General features: G+C 39.7%; 1 protein-coding gene across 1 annotated transcript in view; it reads left to right on the top strand.

Annotated features, from left to right (window-relative positions):
- The window catches only part of Dnah5 (dynein axonemal heavy chain 5), a 214,837-nt gene that overhangs the window by 126,902 nt on the left and 66,650 nt on the right, over window positions 1-21,285 (top strand). The window contains 7 exon segments of the mRNA XM_038322871.1: window positions 2,277-2,475; window positions 4,073-4,245; window positions 9,749-9,879; window positions 14,026-14,179; window positions 14,661-14,928; window positions 18,884-19,115; window positions 21,113-21,227. Coding sequence (XP_038178799.1) covers window positions 2,277-2,475; window positions 4,073-4,245; window positions 9,749-9,879; window positions 14,026-14,179; window positions 14,661-14,928; window positions 18,884-19,115; window positions 21,113-21,227 — 1,272 coding nt within the window.

Raw genomic sequence — 21,285 nt, 5'->3', positions numbered from 1 at the left:
AAATAAGCAATCAGAGTGAAAAGAAACCATTCTGTTGTTAATCACCCTTGATTTTTCCTTGCAACTAGATGAAGTAAAAGTAGCATTCATTCTGCTGCAATTAAAAAGAGGCAGCAGAGTAGAAAATTCATTTAATACAAACCCCGAAATGAGTACTTGTGGATGTATATGGATATGACAGTTCCCATGTGGTAAGAGTTTCCTTCAAGCTAGAACAATATCTTAAAAACCCAGTATGTCTGATCCCCCCAGAGCATGACCCTGTGCTCAGGCTCAGTCACAGGTGGCCACTTCCCTGGCCTTTCTGGAGCTGGGGATATAGTTTGGTGACTGGCATCAGGAATACCAGTGACAAGAAAAAACAAAGGGTGGGAAATAAGGGCTCACTATCATGTCCCCTTATCTCTCCTCCAGACATTCACCAATAGGCAGTCACCCTGGCTAACTCTTTTTTTCAAAATAAGTAAAATTTTATTGAATGCATTCTTTTATTTTAATTTTTTTTTATTCATTTTACTTAACAGCCACAGTTTCCCCTACCTCCACTCCTTATGCTCCTCCTCAATGCCCCGCTGCCCACTTCTCAGAAAGGGTAAGGCCTCTCACAGGGAGTCAACAAAGCCTGGCATATCACGTTGAGGCAGGACCAAGCTTCTCCCCTTGCATCACAGCTGAGCAAGGCATCCCACCATAGGGAATGGGTTCCAAAAAGCCAGCTCATGCACCAGAGATAGATCCTGGTCCCACTGCCAGGGGGCCCACAAACAGATCAAGTCACGTGACTGTCAACTGCATGCAGAGGGCCTAGTTAGGTCCTATGCAGGTTTCCCAGCTGTAGGTCCAGAATCAATGAGTTCCCAGGAGCTCAGGTCAGCTATCTCTGCAGGTTTCCTCATCATAATCTTGAATCCCTCCTTACTCATATAATCCTTCCTCCCTCTCTTGGACTGGACTCCGGGAGTTCAGCCTGGTTCTTGGTTGTGGACCTCTGCAACTGCTTCCATCAGCTACTGGAGGAAGGTTCTATGATGTCAATTATGGTAGTCACTAATCTGATTACAGGAAAAAGCCAGTTCAGGCACCCTCTCCACCGTTGCTAAGAGTCTTAACTGGAGTCATCCTGTGGATCACTGGGAATTTCCCTAGCACAAGGTTTCTGTCCTAACCTTGTAATGGCTTCCTCTATCATTGAGTTTAGCAACAGTGAATATTTCAAGTTGATTTATAAAATTTAAAATTTACTATTATTATGCCTGTATAGGTGTGTGCACGCATACACACACACACACACACACACACACACACACACACACTCAAAGACAAGCATGCCATGGCACCCATGTGCAGGTCAGAAGGTCACGTTGTGGAGTAGGTTCTCTCTTTCCACTTTGACATAGGTCCCAGCGGTCAAACTGAAGACAACAAGCTTTCATGGCAAGCATGTTTACTTTCTGAACCATCTGGCCTGCTTTCGAGTTCTTTTTCTCTCTGTGTTATTAATAAGTTAATGGAATTGTGGAAATGTGATGCTTATCTGCTATTTTTCAGTAGTTATTCTGGTCACTTATTTTAAGTCGACACAAACAATTTTGGCAATTGATGCTATAATAAACTTTTTCTTAACAGAAACTTTTATATTCTGGAAACTAAATAGCTTTTTTATTCATTAGTAATAAAACCTGACTTGGAAGGTAAGAAGTTTCTATTAATATTTTAAACCAAATAATAAGCTTCAGTAAATATTTTTCTTGGACTAGAATCAGACTGTTCTCTAATCAATTTCTCCAGCTACCAGTGAATTTTGGTCCCTGAACTTTTTCATTCATATATTCCAGATTTATATTTGTAACAAACTTCCTTTATTTCGGCTAATTAAATAGGCCTTTGCAGATCTCAATTGCATACATGTAAGAGTTTCTCATACATTGTACATTACACTATAAATGGCCCATGAAAGGAAACATTGCAACCGATTTAGTAACAAAGACCTTTTCACCTAACACCAGTTAGTTCGTTGACTGATTCGATGAATTTGTAATGTTTTCAAATCTGGGAATATTTTCTTTTTAATTAAGACCACAAAAGAATAAATTCGATTTCCGTTTATTTACCTGAATAAGATCAATTCAAATTAAATATGGGCATGTTGTATGTATTTTTAAAGTGGTATATCTGATCTGAAAGCCAGAGACGTGAAACTCTATAGTATCTCTATTTGAAATCTCAATTATGGCCCAGTCAGGATTAATGGTGCGTTCAACTTATGCCTCCAACAGGAACTGCTCAGGCTGTGGAAGCATGAGTGTAAACGGGTGATAGCCGACCGCTTCACCACATTCGGTGATGTGACGTGGTTTGATAAGGCTTTAGTCAGTTTGGTCGAGGAGGAGTTTGGTGGAGAGAAAACACCGGTGGTGGACTGTGGAGTTGATGCTTATTTTGTGGATTTCTTGAGGGATGCACCGGAAGCTACAGGTAACTACCGAGGAGGAGCGTGAGGTCCTCCGAAAGATGATCCTGGAAGGGAGAGCTGATGGTAGAAGAGCTGTACACTTTCAGGGCTTCAGTTCCTAAAGATGAATTCCTTTTACGTTGATCCTGCTTGCATACAGCACTGAATGGAGACGTGCAGGAGGGCAGAACATGTCCAGGATTGTAGTCCATCAGAGGAACAGAGAGGAGTCAGTATTGATTGGCTGAATGTCTCTTGACCCTCATTGCCTTCCTGCTTGCAGATAGAAATGTGAATATCCCATCATGGGCACTGGGGGAAGCACTAAAGTATTCTCTACAGGATCTGTAGACAACTGCAGGCCATAGTCACTGTTAGGAAAAGGCAGCAAGTGTGGCAGTGATTATCCTTACCCAGGTCACCTGAATTCTATGAAACGCCACACCCATGTAACAGAAGAAATGAGTGACATGAGTCAGCCTTTTGTGGTTGGTCCCACGAAAAGAAGAGGTCTGTCATTTTCATTGATGAAAACAGACAATGCTTGGAATTTCACATCAAAACTTACTGGTTTTAAAATGAACGTTATTATTCCTTTCAAAATTGTTTCTAAAAACTGAGGATGGAGTTTTGGTCAAATTCCATATTTAAAGGGCTGTTGGCATTGGGCATATAGCTCAGTTAGTAGATATACAGCTTGCCCACCACACATAAAGCTTTAGACTTCATAAGTAAGAAGTGGGGGCACAAGCCTGCTATCTCAATAGTTGGAAGGCTGGGGGAGCTAAGGCCATCACTGACTTATCAGGCATCCTAGACTAATGTAGTTGTGTCTCCTAAATGGTTGAGAATGACTGCAGCATCTCTGATTTGTGTGGTAACGAATTGTGTGATTCTGTAAAAGTTTCCAAGCGACAACTACAAAGGGACACCTCTTCATCTCTGCAGTTGGAAGGAAGTGGGCACATTTCTTGTAAATCAAGTCACACTCTTGCAGAAGTCTGGCAAGGCCCTTTGGAGAATGACGAGAATCTTCCCTGTGTTTATCATACATTCTTTTGTGTCTCACACCCTCTGAGTGGGATTGACTAGAGGGATTGTGCTTTTGGGAAGCAAAGCTGAGCTGCTCCATTCAGAGAAAGGGCAAGGGCCACAGGAAAATGTCTAACCTCCTGTGACTTCGAAGCACTTTATTTCCTGAAGCTTGAGTTGAACGTTTATGAGAGGGTTTCTTTAAATTCCTCTTAAAAATTCCCCCGAAAAAAAAAATCAAGACCTCTCAAGATTTTGATGTTGAGTCCCTATTTATTTTGATTTTCATATTAACTAGTACTCTCATGTCTCTAGCATGATCTTTAACATAAAATGTTTACTTGTGAATTATCATTAAATTTTATGAAAAATGTCATTTGAAAATGATTCTTTCTATAACAGAAGGAACTGTAAACCTATGATTATGAAAATCCTAATACTTTGTCTATTGTCTGCTTTTGTTTTGTAAAAATTATAATATTGTATTTTGATGAAAAATATTAACATTAAATTATAGCACTTTGAGTGTGCTAATTTGGGCAGTGGTCAGGTTCAGTGATTTGAAGACATTTACTGCTTCTTGCCAAGGTGAAACATCTGAAGAACCTGAGGCTGAAATACCAAAGCTTTATGAGCCAATCGAATCCCTTAATCACCTGAGAGAGCGCTTGAGTGTGTTCCTGCAGCTCTATAATGAGACCATCCGTGGCACTGGCATGGACCTGGTATTCTTCACAGATGCAATGGTCCACTTAGTCAAGGTACAGTAGCCTCACCAAGGTGTGCGTCACAGGTGACAGACACTTGGTTTCGCCCTGAATCCCCTTCAGTGTCACTTCCTAGGAGAACACTCAGTTTAAAAGTGAACTCATTGTTCCATTCCAAGTGAGTTTCTAAGCTGAATGTAACACGTCACACATTATGGGCTTAAAATAAGTGCATGTATATTTCCAATGTGCAATGTGAAAATTTTATTCAGTGTTGATATTCAGCTTCTGGCTCAGTGTATTTGCTACACAGGATGTATGTGGTTTATTTGCATGCAAAGAACAAAGTCTGTTTATTTCTACATCACCTAAAGAATAACCCTTTGAAGTAATGCCTAAGCCCAGAGGACATCAAACGAAGTAAGCGAGGCAGGTAAACGCCACAGCGCTCCACACACATTAGGTCCTCAGGTTAGTCATGCAGGATGGATGGTTAGAGGGCAGGATGGATGGGGAAGGAAATGCGGTGTCAATGTTTAGAGGGAAGAGTTTTAGCTTTGCAGGAAAAAAGAGATTTGGAAGTAGATGGTATTAATGGTTGCCCAACAGTGTACATATATGTAATAATATTAAATTATACATCTTCATTGGTTATGAGAGTAAATTTTGTTGCATGCATTGGTGGTACCATCTGCTTTTCAGGATGCTATGACCAAATACCTGATAAAAAATAGTTTAAGGGATGATCTTTTTTTTTTTTTGCTTATTATTTGAAGGAATACAGTCTATCATGGTATCAAGAACTTGAGGTAGCTGGTCACATTGCATCTGTAGTCAGGAAGCAGGGGTAGAAGGAATGCTGGTGTTTAGCTGGCTTTCAACTTTTATGCAGTATAGGACCCAAGCCTATGGCATGATGATGTCCACATTTAGGATGGTTCTTTCTATCTCAATTAATCCAATCTAGAAAATCTTTCACAATACACTTAGAGGTGTATTTCTGTGGTGACTATAAATTCACTCATATTACAAAATAAAGATTAGCCATTGTATGCATTTTATAATCAAAGCTAATAACTATAAAAATTAAATCAAAACAACAACAAAACAAAACAGTGCAGAAAAAATTGATCTTGAGAAGGTGAAAAATGCTGTTAAAATGAATTCCATCAGGGAAGTAGAATCCTACTTTGTCATATGAGAAAGCTGATCATTTCTCAAATGTTGGAAGTAATATATATAGAAACATATGACCTAATTTACCTATGCCATTAGGGTTGTCATTTAACAGATTTCATCAATTTCCTTACGTTGTTGACTTCAGTTACTTCTTAGCCTACATCCTTTCAGTTAGAAAACCAGTGATTTGGGCTTGTCTTCCATCATCTAGGTTTAAGCATGAAAAATGATCTCATAAAGCAAGTTTCCCCCTCTAACAGTTACTGTATCTGAACAGTGGGAGTGTTTTGAGAGCATAGCCAGTGAGCCTTTTCTGTGAATTGTGGTTTGCTCACCTGTTGATTCTCTTCATATGAGGACAACGTTTGTTTTTTTTTTTTTTTTTTTTTTTTTTTTTTTTTCTGCAGGATTGAGGCAAGTCTGAGACAAAGAGAAAACAGAGGAGTTATTCAGATATAGGATCTCCCAAGCATGAGGGATGGAGCTTGGTGTCTCTGTGAATTCTTAGAATCTGAGACATGTGTCTGGACTAAATGATGAAACTCAATGTCCTTCCAAATCCTAATATAATAATAGTGTGACGTGAACTTCAAATTTACAATTGGTTAAAAGTAGAATGTTTCATTAAGAGTAGAACTTCTGCCATATTGAATAGTTAGAAGAAAGGGAGGGTAAAGATATTAAAAAACAAAACCCCCCAATACTTCATGTTTAATGAATGAGCCCTGCCAATGGTGACGTCATGACTGACTGCTGAAGACACTGGCTGTTTGGTCTGTGATTACCCATCACTAAAACTGATGAGTTTACTTTTGCTAGTCTTGTGAGATTGCTTTATCTTCTGTTTTACAACTCAAATTACAAACCTTTCTTTATCCATCTGAGTATGCCATTGCAGGCAGAGTGCCTCATCTCTGAGGGTATTTTCCTTGGCTCTCAGCATTTAGCCTGGCTGCTTTGGAATTGGTCAAGGAATACATGTCCAGAACATTTGAAAAAAAAAATTGTGCATTCCTTACTGTGTTCTAGGGTGACTCTTCCTTAACACTTGTGTGTGTGTCTATGTGTGTCGTGTGTGTGTACATGACAGAAGTCAGAGATAGATGGAGGTAAAATCTGCATTCAAATGGACTGTGATCTGAGGTCCAGCTCTCTTCCTCATAAAAATACACAGATTATGACTTTGTGCTATGTATCATTATTAATGTTATTTTTTAAATTTTGAGATTATATTACATTTATATTATTTATTTCTTCTCTTTCCTTTTTCTAATACCTCCAGTATATCCCTTTGGTTTGTTTCAAATTCAAGGCCTTTCTTTATTAATTAATTAATTTCATTATTTGTTATTAATGCATATATGGATATTAATATGCATACTTATAAATCTGTTCAGTCTGAATAATATTACTTGCATGTATGTTTTCAGGACTGACCTTTTGGTGTGGATAACCAGTTGGTGTGTGCTTCCTGGAGGAAGACTATTTCTTCCACTCTCATCATTCCCTAGTTTCCTGCAGTTCTTTGCAGGATAGAGGCCTTGCCAGATTTCAAAAACAATAAACAAGCCAAAGTGATATATATATCACTTTTTGTGTGTGAAAGTATAATATATATTGTCAATGGCTTATCATGACTTAGGTCCTAATATTTCAATCAACATACGGACAACATTTTACCTAATATTTAATTTAAAAAATGAACTGTTTATGGTTATTCATGTCTGATTCCAGAACTCCTCATTAGTGTGAATTCCGGGCCATTAATCTGGGTATCTAGTCACTATGAGCTCCATGAAGACATACTTCCTTTGAGTCACTTCAGTCTTTCCTGACAAAACACTTGGAAGATCTTCACACATGAGATGCTGACAAATTATCAGTTTTAATCAAGTCCCCAACGTGCTCCCAAACAATACTTTTCAGCCTCACCCCCTTCTGTTTCCTTACTCCAACCCTAATGGGGCCATATCAGGCCTTTTGCTGACTCTGATAACTTGTGTCTCAGCTGCTGTTAAACATCTTTCCTCCCCTCCCTCCCTCCCTCCCTCCTCCCCTCCCTCCCCCCCTCCCTCCCTTCTTCCCTCCCTCTCTCCTTCCCTCCCTCCCTCCCTTCTTTGGCATATGTTTTGCTTTTGGAGATATTGTCTTTGCTGTGTAACTCAGTTGGCCCTGTAGTCAACTATATATCAAAGACTAGCCTCAATCTCTCTATTTTCTTGATACAATTATGGGTGTAAGCCTCCATGCTCAGCCAGCAAGCCAACTTCTTTGTTAAACTTCTAGCCATCTTCAAAGACTTAGTTAGGTTAAATCCAGTCCTCACACCTGAACTCGAGTCTCTGAGACAGTGAGGTCTCTGGAGTTCCTTGCTCCCCTTGTTGTCACTGATGTCTCTCTCAGTCATTCACACATTTCCTTCTCTCAGGTGTCTCTCCCCTGTGGAGCATGAATGCCACAGGGTACAATGGGCATCATTAATTTTTACCGATTTGCTAAAGAAATAGAAACATGAACACCTTCATCTCAGTTCACACCTTGGACAAATCAGCCACATTTAAGGGTCTCCCTTGAATGCTTTTTCTCCTATCATTTTTGATTTTTAACAAGATTAAAAGTGTTTCAATTCCCCCTTAACATTAACACATTTTATTTGCTTGTTCATATATATGTCCATCTTTCTAATGTAATGATGATGTATCCCGTGCCAGAAACTGGAATGGAGATGTTAATTTAATAGCTTAGCCAATTCTAGCTAAAAATACAATGAAGATTTTTTTAAAACCAAATCCATAAAATTTACATAAGCCTCTAATATATTCATACATATCAAACAAAGAGACAGGATTGTCATTGTAAAGTGTCAAGCGAGGGAAGTGAGAAGGTTCTAATGTGGTACTGGTTGCTCCTCAATTGTCTTGTTTTGGCATTTTGAGTTTACACCAAGGTAAGATATGGGGAGACACATGGTAGCTCACCCTCTGCCCACTGTGAGCTTAGAGAGTCACAGAGACAGGTTGAGAGCAGAATCTGGGAAAATTAAAGCACACATCTCTCGTCAGGTTCTAGGTCCACATAGAGGCAGGTAGCATAGTCTCCCTTTCACATGTTCTAATTTTGGAGATTAACTGCAAACCCAGTGGTATTCCAAGTAGAAATGGAACATGCTGAGCTAATAGAAGAATATTTTGAGGAAGGACGCTTAGTAAAATCTTGTCAGGATGCAAAGCCCCAGGGATCCGAGCCATAGTTAGAGGTAATGTATTTTCAGCCCTCACCTCTTGCGTTGTTGGACTTAGAAAAGCAATTTTATAGCAATAATCCAGGAAGCGTGTATTTTAAGAGGGAAGGAGCACACAGAGTAAAATGATTGTAGAGAGTTCTATGATGCTTCCTCTCTAGAAGGAGCGGGAAGCCTGATGGGAGTTCATCACTCCTTACCAGGAAAGCTAACTGAATGAGCTACTGCAAGGAGGGAGTGTGGGGCTGGTCTCTGTGTACTGGGCAGGGTGGCACGGACCCCAGACCCATGTTTCATCTCCTCTTAGAAGAAGCCTTGTGTATCACCATCTTGTCAAAGAGTGGGTGTTTGCACACATTCCCTTCCATTATCACTCTTATTCTTAGTTAGGTTTCTTCCCTTTGACTCAAGCTATGCATTTTCAATGTGGAGCCTATTGTGGTTGGTGGCATGCTGTGAGTTCTGAGGACAGGCATTGTTCTAACCTTTCTGCTGTCTTTCCTAGCATGCTGCCTTAGATTGCATATTCTAAAAGGGCACCTGAAAGTCTCCCTTAGTTTTCTCCTTGTAAAGAGATAGCCACAGTCAGAAATATGTCATTACCTTGTGGGATCTTCAGGGCACACCCCACAGTTGCTACCTGGTGGTGCAACCCAAGTGCTGTGGTTCAGAAGTGCTCCATTCCCTTAAGCAGTATGGCTCTCTGTTCTGACCTTGAGTCATCTTTGTCTTCCAAATGACTATTTTGCCTTAAAAATTACTTATTACCTTTAAAATACATTTTTAATTAAAATACAATCATATCATTTTCCATTCCTTCCATATATCCCTCCCAGGTACTCTCCTACTCTTTCCAATGCTTCAAATCAACAGCCTCTTTTTGATTATTATTACACATATAAAATACAAATACAAGATGCTAAATTCATTGTGTGTGTGTGTGTGTGTGTGTGTGTGATTTCAGGGCTGACCACTTTCTATCACATAACCAATAAGAGGTCTCATCCTAGGGAGAGGCTAATTCTCCTTCTCCCATCAGTTATTACTTGCATTTGGCCTTACTTTTAAATCAAGTGCATAATATAATGGTGAATTTAAATGTTGAAAGATGTGAGTCTTTTCTACATTTTGTTATAGATCTCTCGAGTCATTCGCACTCCCCGGGGAAATGCCCTCCTGGTTGGTGTGGGCGGATCAGGAAAACAGAGCCTGACAAGGTTGGCTTCATTCATTGCTGGCTATGCCTCTTTCCAGATCACTTTGACAAGGTAAGAGCTTTTATGTTACCCTGAAATGGATTTTGAAGAAAGGTTCTCAGAGGTCACCAGCAGTTAAGAATGCATTTTCTTATGTACGCCAAGAATCACAATAGTTTCCACAATGGTTTTCCTCCTTGAATACTGACACGTCTTCCCCTTTCAACCTTTGTCATGGACCAGAATGTTTTCTGTTAGTAACCTGCCTTTGAAACAGCCCAGCCTCTCACTACAGAGCATCAATGCTTCTTTGTGTTTATGTTTTATGTAGTATGAGCATTAAGTGTACCCTTTGTATCTTTTAGAAGTCATTTATATATCATAAGTGTTAATGCAGAGTTCAGCAATATTAATAAATGAAAAATAGATGAAAAATTTCTACCTAAAACCCTAAAGTAGTTGTTGAATATTGAATAGATACTGAACACTACCAGAGGAATACAAGGGGAAGCCTGTGTGAGCCTAGAAAATTGCCAAGTCGCCACACGGTAGCTCTGCTGTGGTTGTGGTGGGGTTTGGCAAAAGGCTGCTTAGTAGGAGAAATTAAACCAGGAGGGCGGGAGTGGAAGACCTTCTGGGTCACAGACCTTACAGGCCTCTTTTGGCCTATACCTGTAGGTGCGGAGTTGGGATTCACGTGGTTACCAGATGAAGATGGAAGCTATAAAATATTCTCTCACTAGCTCAGAATTGAGTATAATAAAGGTTTTTTTTTTTTTTTTTTTTATTTAGGTGTAGCCTCATAGATCACAGTCCTCTGCATGGATGGGGAACAGGAACTGAATCCAGAAGCCAGGAGAGAGAGAGAGCATGCACTTTATGTCAGCTTTTATAGTATAAGAGGCCATGCCCAAGTAGGCTCATATCTTAAAGATTACTGAAGGAGTTCCTACAGCAGCATCTGAATAGGAATTCTAGAAGAAGAACAGTTTGGGAGTTCCCGGGCAAAAGCATTGGTTCTTTGAAGTTATCATCAAGGCAAATTACTTTTGACCCCTGGAGGAATCAAATATGGCTGAGTGTGGAATGTGAGGTGACAAATGGGACTGCATGGAGACATTTGAAGGCGCAGTAAGGAATTGATATATCACCAGAGACTAATAAAAGCACTGATAGGTTACCCGTAAAGAGGTGTGTGTGTGTGTGTGTGTGTCTAGCAAATGGATGGAAAGAACAAAACTGATATAGTTATAAAGCTATCTTAGGGGTCTAGACAAGACATAATATTGCCAGGAGGAGTGGCAGTGAGAAGGGAGAAATGAAGGATGGAAATCCAGGACATTATTAGCAATCTAGAGCTCTTCTTGGTAATTCTGGTTTTGTGGATAGAGAATTATATATATAGTCACTATTCTTAAAGAGATGGAATTTCAGGTGAGTTGTGTCAGGTGCGTGTGTGTGTGTGTGTGTGTGTGTTATAGGTAGAAAGAATTAGTAAGAGAAGAGTTAACATGAAGAGATAAGTAGAGGTGGCTCACAGAAGTCTAACAAAGTTTCATAAAGCCAGTTTGGGGAGTTCAGTTGAGGTGAAATCATTAGCAGTTAATTCAGACATGGGAGGGGGGTAGGAAGTCCTGCTCATTTGACATCCATGTGAACCATGCCACTGACCTGTCTCATTGAGGGAGACTCATTTGTACCTGCTAGCTTGGAGGCTCAATGTTATTAAATATTAGAGTTGGAGATCCTGTTATTCAAGCTAAGGTTGTCATACTTGGTCTGAATTATAGGACTCTCCTTGCAGAATAAATCCAAAGATTACTGTTTAATACATGTAGTAGGATGACAGAAATAGCCCTGTTTCCCATGTGTGCAATTCTAGTCCATGTGTAGAAGCCAAGCTAGGGAAGCAGATAAGCTGCACAAGAAAAAGATTTGATCCATATACTTGTCATCAGCATTAGTATAAAATTTTACTGTTTTAAAATCATTTTTGCATATCTGAGCTACTCAAATTTTCTAAAGAAGTATGTTAGGAGGCCAGGCAGCAATAGTCCACCTTGCAGCTGGGTTCACAGAGCCTGAGAACTGCTTGACTTCAGACAGTGTAGGGGAATTGATTGCACTGCAGCATTTGCAATCAATCCAGGTGTCTAGTCAAGTGTAACTCCTACTGCAACCCAATAGCTCAGTAAACACCTACAACTCTCACGGTGACAAATTGGTTCCTCTGCACGTCACACTGAAAATGATCCATTACCAATGAGAGGAAAGGCAAGGTCTTCTTAGCCTTCTCTTAGCCTTAGAGACACTATTTAATTCCATAAGCTGCACATGTGTGGCCAAGGCTAGCCTGAGCAGCCTCCAAAATTAGAGGACAGTAATTTCCCCCTTTGAGTCAAGAAGCTGGATGAGATAAAATTTGCATTCTCTCTCATTCACTCTTGTTCTCTACCTCTTGTGTGTGTGTGTATGTGTGTATATGTGTGTATGTGTGTGTGTGTGTGTGTGTGTGTGTGTGTGCGCATGCCCATTGAAGACCAGTGGTCAATCTCTGGCATCTTCCTCAATGCTTTCGTTCTTAGATTTTGGAGATGGACTTTCTCACGAACCCAGAGCTGTCTGTTCAGCAAGACAAGATGGCCAGAAGTGACAGAGCTCCCAAGTCTGTCTCCTGGGCACTAGGATTGGAGTTCTATATCCACTCTTCTCATTTTTATTTTAAACATGGCCTCTGGGGGAAGAAGCTTAGGTCCTATTATTTATATTTGTAAGCACTTTACTGACTGACATGTCTTCCCAGCCCTTCCTCTCTTTTTAAAGGGAAGACCATGTCTTTAAAATAGTTTTGTTTTATGATCACTTAGCCCTGGTTTCTCGAGAAGTCTTCTAAAACTATTGCTATCTGACTGTCCTGGTTATTTTTCTGTTAATTTGACACAAGCTTGAGTTCTTTGGGAAGAGGAACCTCAATTGAGAAAACGCCTCCACCTGCCTGCTTGTAGGCAAGTCTATAGAGCATTTTCTTAATTGATGTGGGAGGGACCAGCCGACTGTGGGTGGCACCACTCATGTGCAGGAAGTGCTGGATGTGGTTTAAAGCAGGCTGAACAAGCCACGTGGAGCAAGCTTGTAAGCAGTATTCCTTCAAGGCTTCTGTTTCCGTTCCTGACCTGCTTTGGTCACATTTTTTTTTTAAATCACAGCAATAGAAACTATCACTAGGACTATGACTGTAGATTTAGTTTATGGTTATTAAAAATGAATATTAAAAGTTTAGGTGTTATTTATTAATTATTTTTAAAAATAAGATCAAGTGGCTATTTTATCTTGTACTCCTAGTTCTGTTTTAATCACACACATACATGCACACATGCATACACATGTCACACACACATGCACATCACACACACATACACGCATATATGCACATACATACACATACATACACATGCACACACAGAGAGAATAATTTAGTACATCTAAATCTCCAGAAATAAAATGTTTTTTTCTATTCTTGGCAGTACTGGGCTACTCTGTGTGGAGACTACTCTAGCATTTCTTGATTATAGGATGGTTTTCATCTGAGGATTGCTTTGGGGCGTGAAAGGAGGTTTATGGTAGGACTTATTTCAAATGTTCCCAGCAAGTCTGATACAATGTACTGATTGCTTCGAAACTAACTCCTTTATGTGGAATCCAAATATGTGAGGATAATAGTGATTTTGAGAGATGAGAGGGGCTCTGTGGGTCAGGATTTGGCTTTTCTTTCCAATATCATGAAAACTTGAATCAGTTTAGTCTAGTTTGTTCAGTCTATGAGGCAATTTCTAATATGTCCTTTGCAGATTGGTGCTTAGTCTTTCACAAATCTTCTAATTATCATATCCAACAAATACTACCCCTGTCAACATGCATTTTCAAACTGGTAGCTGTATACAGTCACATGACATATATGCATGCCAACGGTATTTGCTTGTGTTAAATTGTTTTTGTTTCAGGTTTAATAACCCATTGGGGATGTTCTTTGTGTACCAAAACATTAACTACAATATCTGTGGAATATGAAGTTAAAGGATCAGTTAACTCATACTCGTAGATAGTATGTATTCATATGATGGAATAAAACTAGCATTGTTGGGTTGGTTGTGCAGTATAAGGCGCTTGCCTTCTTATGGGAATAATTTTTTGACTGACACAATGATCATGGGTCTTCAGATCCTACAACACAGCAAACCTGATGGAAGACCTGAAGGGTCTATACAGGACCGCCGGCCAGGCAGGCAAAGGAGTCACTTTCATTTTCACAGACAACGACATTAAAGACGAGTCGTTTTTGGAATACATGAACAACGTTCTGTCATCAGGAGAGGTAGGAGCTCAGTTGTCATCATACCTTTGCCTCTCTAGGTTCCTTTCAACGTAGAAAGCTTCATTTTTTTGTCTTTCTTTAGAAATTTGAGTAAATGCTCTTAGGAATCTGGCCATCAGCAGGAAGGATGGCTTTTTCCACTCAATCTTTAAAGAATGAAGCTCCCAGTAAGATGTGTAACCAGGCATTTAAAAACAGCGAAATGAAAAATGAACTGAGTGGGGGGGGGGGCTCGGGAGGCTGGACTTTTGGTGCGGCCGTTCACCTCTTCCTAGCTCGGTGGCTTTGCGGTTAGTCACAGAATCATCTAAGTGCATTAAGGCATGATGGCATTCATCTTGAAAATTTTAAGTTCATTTTAAAAAGTTGAACTTAAGAGCACAAATGGAGAAAAAATCTTGGACCTTTAGAGCACATATTTTGGTGGTTTCATGCGTATATACTGAATTTATATACTTGTGTTTTTGTGTTTCTTTCTGAGGTCTCCAACTTATTTGCTCGAGATGAAATTGATGAAATTAACAGTGACCTGACCTCAGTCATGAAAAAGGAGCACCCCAAGCGTCCTCCCACTAATGACAACCTGTATGAGTACTTCATGAGCAGGGTCAGAGGGAACCTTCACATTGTGCTCTGCTTTTCACCTGTTGGAGAGAAGTTTCGAAATCGAGCTTTGAAGTTCCCTGCCCTCATTTCGGGATGCACAATTGACTGGTTCAGCCGATGGCCCAAGGATGCTTTAGTTGCCGGTTAGTGTCGTGGAAATAACTCTGTCATGTGTCCTCGCTCCCAGGGACTTCCTATTTATTCATTTACTTTCTCTGCTACCAGGTATCTCTGCACTGGGCTGAACAACTTCTGCCCAGTGTTGGAGGACTATATATAAGATGTTACTCTTTAACTTGGTAGTTTTATTTCCTAAAGTGTGGTTGCCAGAGAGTAAAGCCTTCTAATTTATGCCTCTTTGGTTAAATATCCAATGACTTCAGTTTTCCAATGATACTCCAAGGCTTTGCCTTGGTTATGGTTTGGTTTGTGATCTATACTTAGTTGGGCTTTTTTTTTTTTGAGTTGTGCTTATTAGTCTTACAGGGGGAAATCCCCCACGATGCCAAGGATGATGTTTTCTTGTTGACAATTTTGGCAACTGTCATTGTATGATATGATGTTGATGAAGGAATCAGGCCACGTTAACACTCATCATCTTCCCCTCATTTGGCCTTAATTTGTTTATAATCTTTCTTTGTTCTGACCTGTCATCCCTCCTGTCTATAGAAATGTCCTGTTGTCCTTTAAACCTCCTACAACTCATCACCCATCTTTGTTTCTTCAAGCTAGTCAAGACCCAATCATATCCTTTGATAATTTTATGTTGTAAAGATTTAAAATTACTTTTAAAACTTCCCCCTTTCTTGGCCTTCTTTTGTCAATAACACCTATATTTAATATACTGACGCTGAAATAGTTTGAAACTTTGATAGCCAGTAAACTCTTGCGTTGATATCTTCAAATGAGTTTAGTTATGTTTATGACTTGCATACTGTCTGGATAGTAAGTGTCATATAAGTCCTAGTACCAGGTAAAATAATTACAATGACACATGCAAAATGATTAATTTCTCATTGGAAAATATAAAATCTTGTTTTGGAATTCAATGATCAAATACTTAATAATAATACCTTACCTTACAATGTTTTGGAAGAATTTCATCAACAGTTATTTGAAGCATAGGTATTTTATATAAGTACACAACAGATATTGTAATACATATGGAGATTAGATTGATGTATGCATTATTCTTTTTTTTTTTTTTTTGGTTTTTCGAGACAGGGTTTCTCTGCAGCTTTAGAGCCCGTCCTGGAGCTAGCTCTTGTAGACCAGGCTGGTCTCGAACTCACAGAGATCCGCCTGCCTCTGCCTCCCAAGTGCTGGGATTAAAGGCGTGCGCCACCACCGCCTGGCTTGGAGATTAGATTGATACTGTATTTTGAAAGTTTGAGCTGACTCGGTGGCTATGGGAACTTGCTTTAAGAGTGTAAACGATTCAGGGAAAACCTGGGTCTCCTCTTGCAGATTTTAATCTCATTAATCAAAAACTCAAGAATGGATTCAAACAGAATCTTAAAGACAATTTTATTAAATATTAAAAGAAAACTAAGGGGAACTTTGAAGAAAGAGTTAGGAAGCTGAAGATGTTGGCAGAGCCTGGAATGTTAGGAAAAAACATACTTAGAGAAGAGATGGGAAGAAGAAAGGGAGAAGTCACACTTCTGGGTACTTTAGAAAATCAGGCAGATTTATGGAGTTGTGTGGCTGTGACCCAGGGCTGGGGATTGTGGGAAGGAAAACTACATCATCTAGTTAAAGGACTAATTATTCCTCCTCTCCCTTACCAAGGCTTAAGGTGCATACACCTTCTTATCTTTAGCCAGGTGATTGACTAGTCCCATCTGAACTATCAGGTCTCCACCTAGGCAATAGATTCCATTCTTTTGACCAGAAGGATTTTCTCTTGAAGGGTTTTATTGCTGCTATGTGATAAGGACCTAAGAAAATCCTCAGGATTCACTTAAAAATCTAGGTACCACCATCATATGTGTGTGTGTTTGGAAGAGGGAGATGAAGGAGCCACCTGGGCATGCTGGTTGCCAGTGTCACTCGAGGTTCAGTGATAGATTCAATCTTAAAGGAATGAGACAGAGAGTGATAAAGCACAACTTCAATCCCCTCCTCAGGCCCCTACACTGTTTTTGAGTGTGTGAATCTGCACATAAATCACACACACATATACCACACACACACACACACACACACACACACACACACACACACACACCATGCATGTATAATCACAAAGAAAATTAAATGACAAGGTTTCTAGAAAAAATATTACTTTAGTTGTATTAAGGATACTAATTTTAAATTTAGAATTATCTCTAGTCAGAAAATTTGGGAATAAAGATTGAGCATTCTTAATCTGAAAATCTCCAATACCTTGAAATCTAAAACATTTTGGGCAACTACGTATCCTTAAAAAAATTTGGTTGTACAACAAGCATTTTAAATGAGGGGCACATAACCTGTTTTTCACTTTTGTATTTTTTGTTAACATTTTATTTAGATTCTAGGTAATATTGCCAACAAAAAAATTAAATGATTGTGCTTTTTTTCCCTAGTCTTTTTATTCTCTTTAATGCCTGGCATATTGTACAAGCTCAGAAAATGTAAAAGGAATGAAAAAATTCAGCCATGACATCTTAACAATAGCGAATTTCACATGTCAGCTAATATTTACTGAACATTGTGTCTGAAACTGTATTAGTGTCAAAAACTGTATTAAGATCAATTTCCTTCTTTAATTCTCAAGTTTAATAACCTGGTCCAACCCTCCTCGTCTTTCTTCCTCCTTGTCTTCCTCTTCCTTCTCTTCCTTGTTCTTCTGCTTTGTGAACTGGGGACTAGTGTTCAGACAGTAAACCTCCAAGACTCAGGACTCATTTGTTTTGTATTTTGAGAAGAATTTTCCTAAATTGTCCTAGTTGGCCTTGAATTTGGAATCCTGCTTCCACCTACTGAGTAGCTAGGACTGCAATTCTATATTGCCAGGCGTGGCTTGTGTCTGGCTTTCTTTCTTTCTTTTTTGTAATTGATTTTATTGAGCTCTACATTTTTCTCTGCTCCACTCCCTGTCTCTCCCCTCCCCTTCAACCCTCTCCTAAGGTCCCCATGCTCCCAGTTTACTCAGGAGATCTTGTCTTTTACTACTTCCCATGTAGATTAGATCCATGTATGTCTCTCTTAGGGTCCTCATTATTGTCTAGATTCTCTGGGATTGTGATTTGTAGGCTGGTTTTCTTTTCTTTATGTTTAAAAACAACTTATGAGTGAGTACATATGATAATTGTCTTTCTGGGTCTGGATTACCTCACTCAATATTTCAGGCCTAACATTGCAAAAATAAATAAGAAAAAATTCTGTTGTAGATATGAATCCATGTTTCCAGTGCCTAGACTTAAACTGATTGGAATTTGAGCTGTTTCTTACAGTACCTGATTAACTTATGTGAGAAACACAAGTCATAGGTAACTTAATTGATCACCTTTTAGTATTTAGTCCATTTTATTTTCAAACAATTTGGGGAATGTTATCTTCCACTAAGAACTCAAGAGGTCTGCCTGCCTTTGCCTTCTCAGCACTGGGGTTTAAGGTGTTTGCCACCATGCCCCCAAACTGGCTTGTTCTTCTAATGGAAAACCTGTCTCAGCAATTGACTCACTGTTAAACTCTGTGGGCAAGGTAAAAGTCTCAAGTAGGAGATTTTTACCCAAGCATCTCTAAAAGAAGCTATAAATTAGTCCTGATCACAGATGTCCAGTCACTGCTATTAAGAGGAAGATGACTATCATTAAAAACCAAACCAAACCAAAACAAAAATAAACAAATGTAGCTTTGAACATTTCCATGTGACTAATGCAGCCACAGTCAAAAGGAATTAAAGGACCAACAGGCACCAAACTAACAAAAGGATAAATGGTCTGAGTGGCAGGTGTGTACTGATGTCTGTGGTTTGAACCACTCTTGTCCTTACAACTCACAAGACAGGCTAGCTGCCACTGGACCCTGTGCAGAGGGGACTTCTCTACACAAACTCCAGGAAACGATTGGCATGCCCGCATCACACACTGTCGTCTTTATTCTTCCTAGTGTCGGAATATTTCCTCTCATCCTATGATATCGACTGCAGCGTGGAAGTCAGGAAAGAAGTGGTCCAGTGCATGGGCTCCTTCCAGGATGGGGTGGCTGAGAAATGTGCTGACTATTTCCAGAGATTCCGGCGCTCTACACACGTGACGCCCAAGTCGTACCTCTCCTTTATTCAGGGCTATAAGTTTATATATGGAGAAAAGCATGCCGAGGTGCAGAGCCTGGCCAACAGGTGAGTGGAAAGGTCAAATGAAAGTCATCTTGAAGCCCTGGCTGTCATCCCTGAGCCAAACTGTTGGATGGATACATTTTGAAATGACCAGCGGAATTATTGGCTGTCGCCAATGGGGTTCTAAAGTTAAGGTAATGTGGGGTTAACACCTTGGCATCTAAAGGGCAGTGTATCAGTTTAAACACATTCCTCGCGTGGGACACCAAACTGCATTGAATCAGATGCATTAATAATATCCTCAGTGTCCCAAAAAATGCATCAGTGTTGCATAAAAAATGAAAACCAAGCAAGCAACCAACCAAACAAAAACCCAAAGCATTTCTCCTTGGAGAAATATTTGGTCAATAAATAGTGAACTCAGGCTTGAATTCTCTACTTCCCTCCCTGTGTCTCCCATTGTCTCTCTTGCCTGTAATCTGCCTGCTATTTGAGTCTGAATCTGTGCCTGCTTGAATGTTGTCTTGTCTTGTCTGTCTCCATGTCCATGATTTTCACAAAGGGTTTCCACTCTGTGTTTATTGAATAGCACAGAGAATCAAATGGGGGAAGGAATGAGAGATACATTTAGAAATCTTTAACAGGGTTTTCCGATGTATTAAGTCACTGATTTCAACTGACTCCAACTGAACCAGACAACAAACAAATAAATACTATAAAATAATATCAGTATGTTGTTTCTAGCATTTATAGTGAATATTTATCATTTAGTGTTGCTTTCAAAATATTATCTATTTTCAGCATTTGTTACCATAACATAGATACACACATGCATTTCTCTGTGGTTCAGGGGCATAGAAAAGTATTTATTTTAAGATTAAAGCTATGCACTAGCTTAGATTGTAGAAGTTGATTAAATGCAAAATCTAAGATAAGGAAGGTTTGTTGTTAAATTCTGCCTAAAGGCAGGTTAAACAAACAGGCAGACTACCCAGTAGGATATCAGTCTTAAGTGACCTCAAGGTGTATTATTAACCCTGACTGTGAGGTTCAGCAAAAGTTCCAGTCTCTTAGAATGGAAGAGATGTTTTCATAATGTAGTATCACTATAGGAGAGAGTCAGGGCAGCCCCCTGAGCAAAGATCATCCATCCTAAAGTCACTAGTGCTGAGGTTGGGAACCTTCTAGATTCCTGTGGAGGACAATTCCCCCCCCCCCCTGCAGACTTTATTATTATTGCCTGATGTGATGAAATTTCCACTGCCATTTTTATGATATTGATTGACCTAATTATGTAATAGATGTGGAAGGGAGGTGAGAATACAGATTCACATTCTGTGGTCTGTTATCCTTTGCCTCTCAATCCTCCATGTGACCAGGGTAGAAGAGTCGGGTTGAGGGTTATGGTCACTGCAATGTGAATATCCTGTTACTTGAGTTGGAATGCAAATATCACTGCCTTGCTCTGTATTTTTCTCAATATTCACATTTTCTCCCAGAAAGGGGTCAGAACTAGTTAAGATTACCATGTGAGGGCTCCTTGGGTAGGAGATGAGATTATATATAAAGGATCCAAGAGCGGTGACTAAATGACTCGAAGGTCTCTCACTTTCGAGAGAATATTATTACAGGTCTATGCAGGTAGCTAGTTCATACCCACTCCCTTTTAAATCTTACTTTATTTTTTTGAGTGCAAATCTTTCTTCTTTTAATTTCATTGGAATATATTGAAAAACGCAGGTTATTTTCCTTCCACCGACATGGGCTTTGGACCTTTGATGGTTATGTATGGTTATTAGGTCTTGGGTGGTACAGCCTGGATTGTGGTTGTTGCTCGGCTGGGTACATGTTTTGGTGCATGCGCTTCCTATATGTTGTTGATGAAGAGCATGCGCCTGTGAGTGCAGAGCTAAACCTAAATGCATGTCCTCGGTGAGGCCCTTTTAGGTTTTCTTTATTATGTATTATGACCCCACCGCTATTACTAGTGAAATAGCACTTGAAGGCAAGGGCACCTGCTACACATTTTAACGTTGCTAGCATGGACTTTTCAACCCCAGAATGAATACTGGATTGGAAAAGCTGAAAGAAGCTTCAGAGTCGGTCGCAGCCCTGAGCAGAGAACTGGAAGTGAAAGAAAAGGAGCTACAAGTGGCCAACGACAAAGCTGACACAGTAGGTGGATGGCTGTGGGCCAGCAGAGGTTTATTTCTGTCACAGTAAACAACTGATT

This window comes from Arvicola amphibius, chromosome 3 (genome assembly GCF_903992535.2).
Source record: "Arvicola amphibius chromosome 3, mArvAmp1.2, whole genome shotgun sequence".
Classification (NCBI taxonomy): Eukaryota; Metazoa; Chordata; class Mammalia; order Rodentia; family Cricetidae; genus Arvicola; species Arvicola amphibius.
Note: the sequence above shows the minus strand (reverse complement) of the source record. Positions and strands in the feature narration are given on the sequence as shown.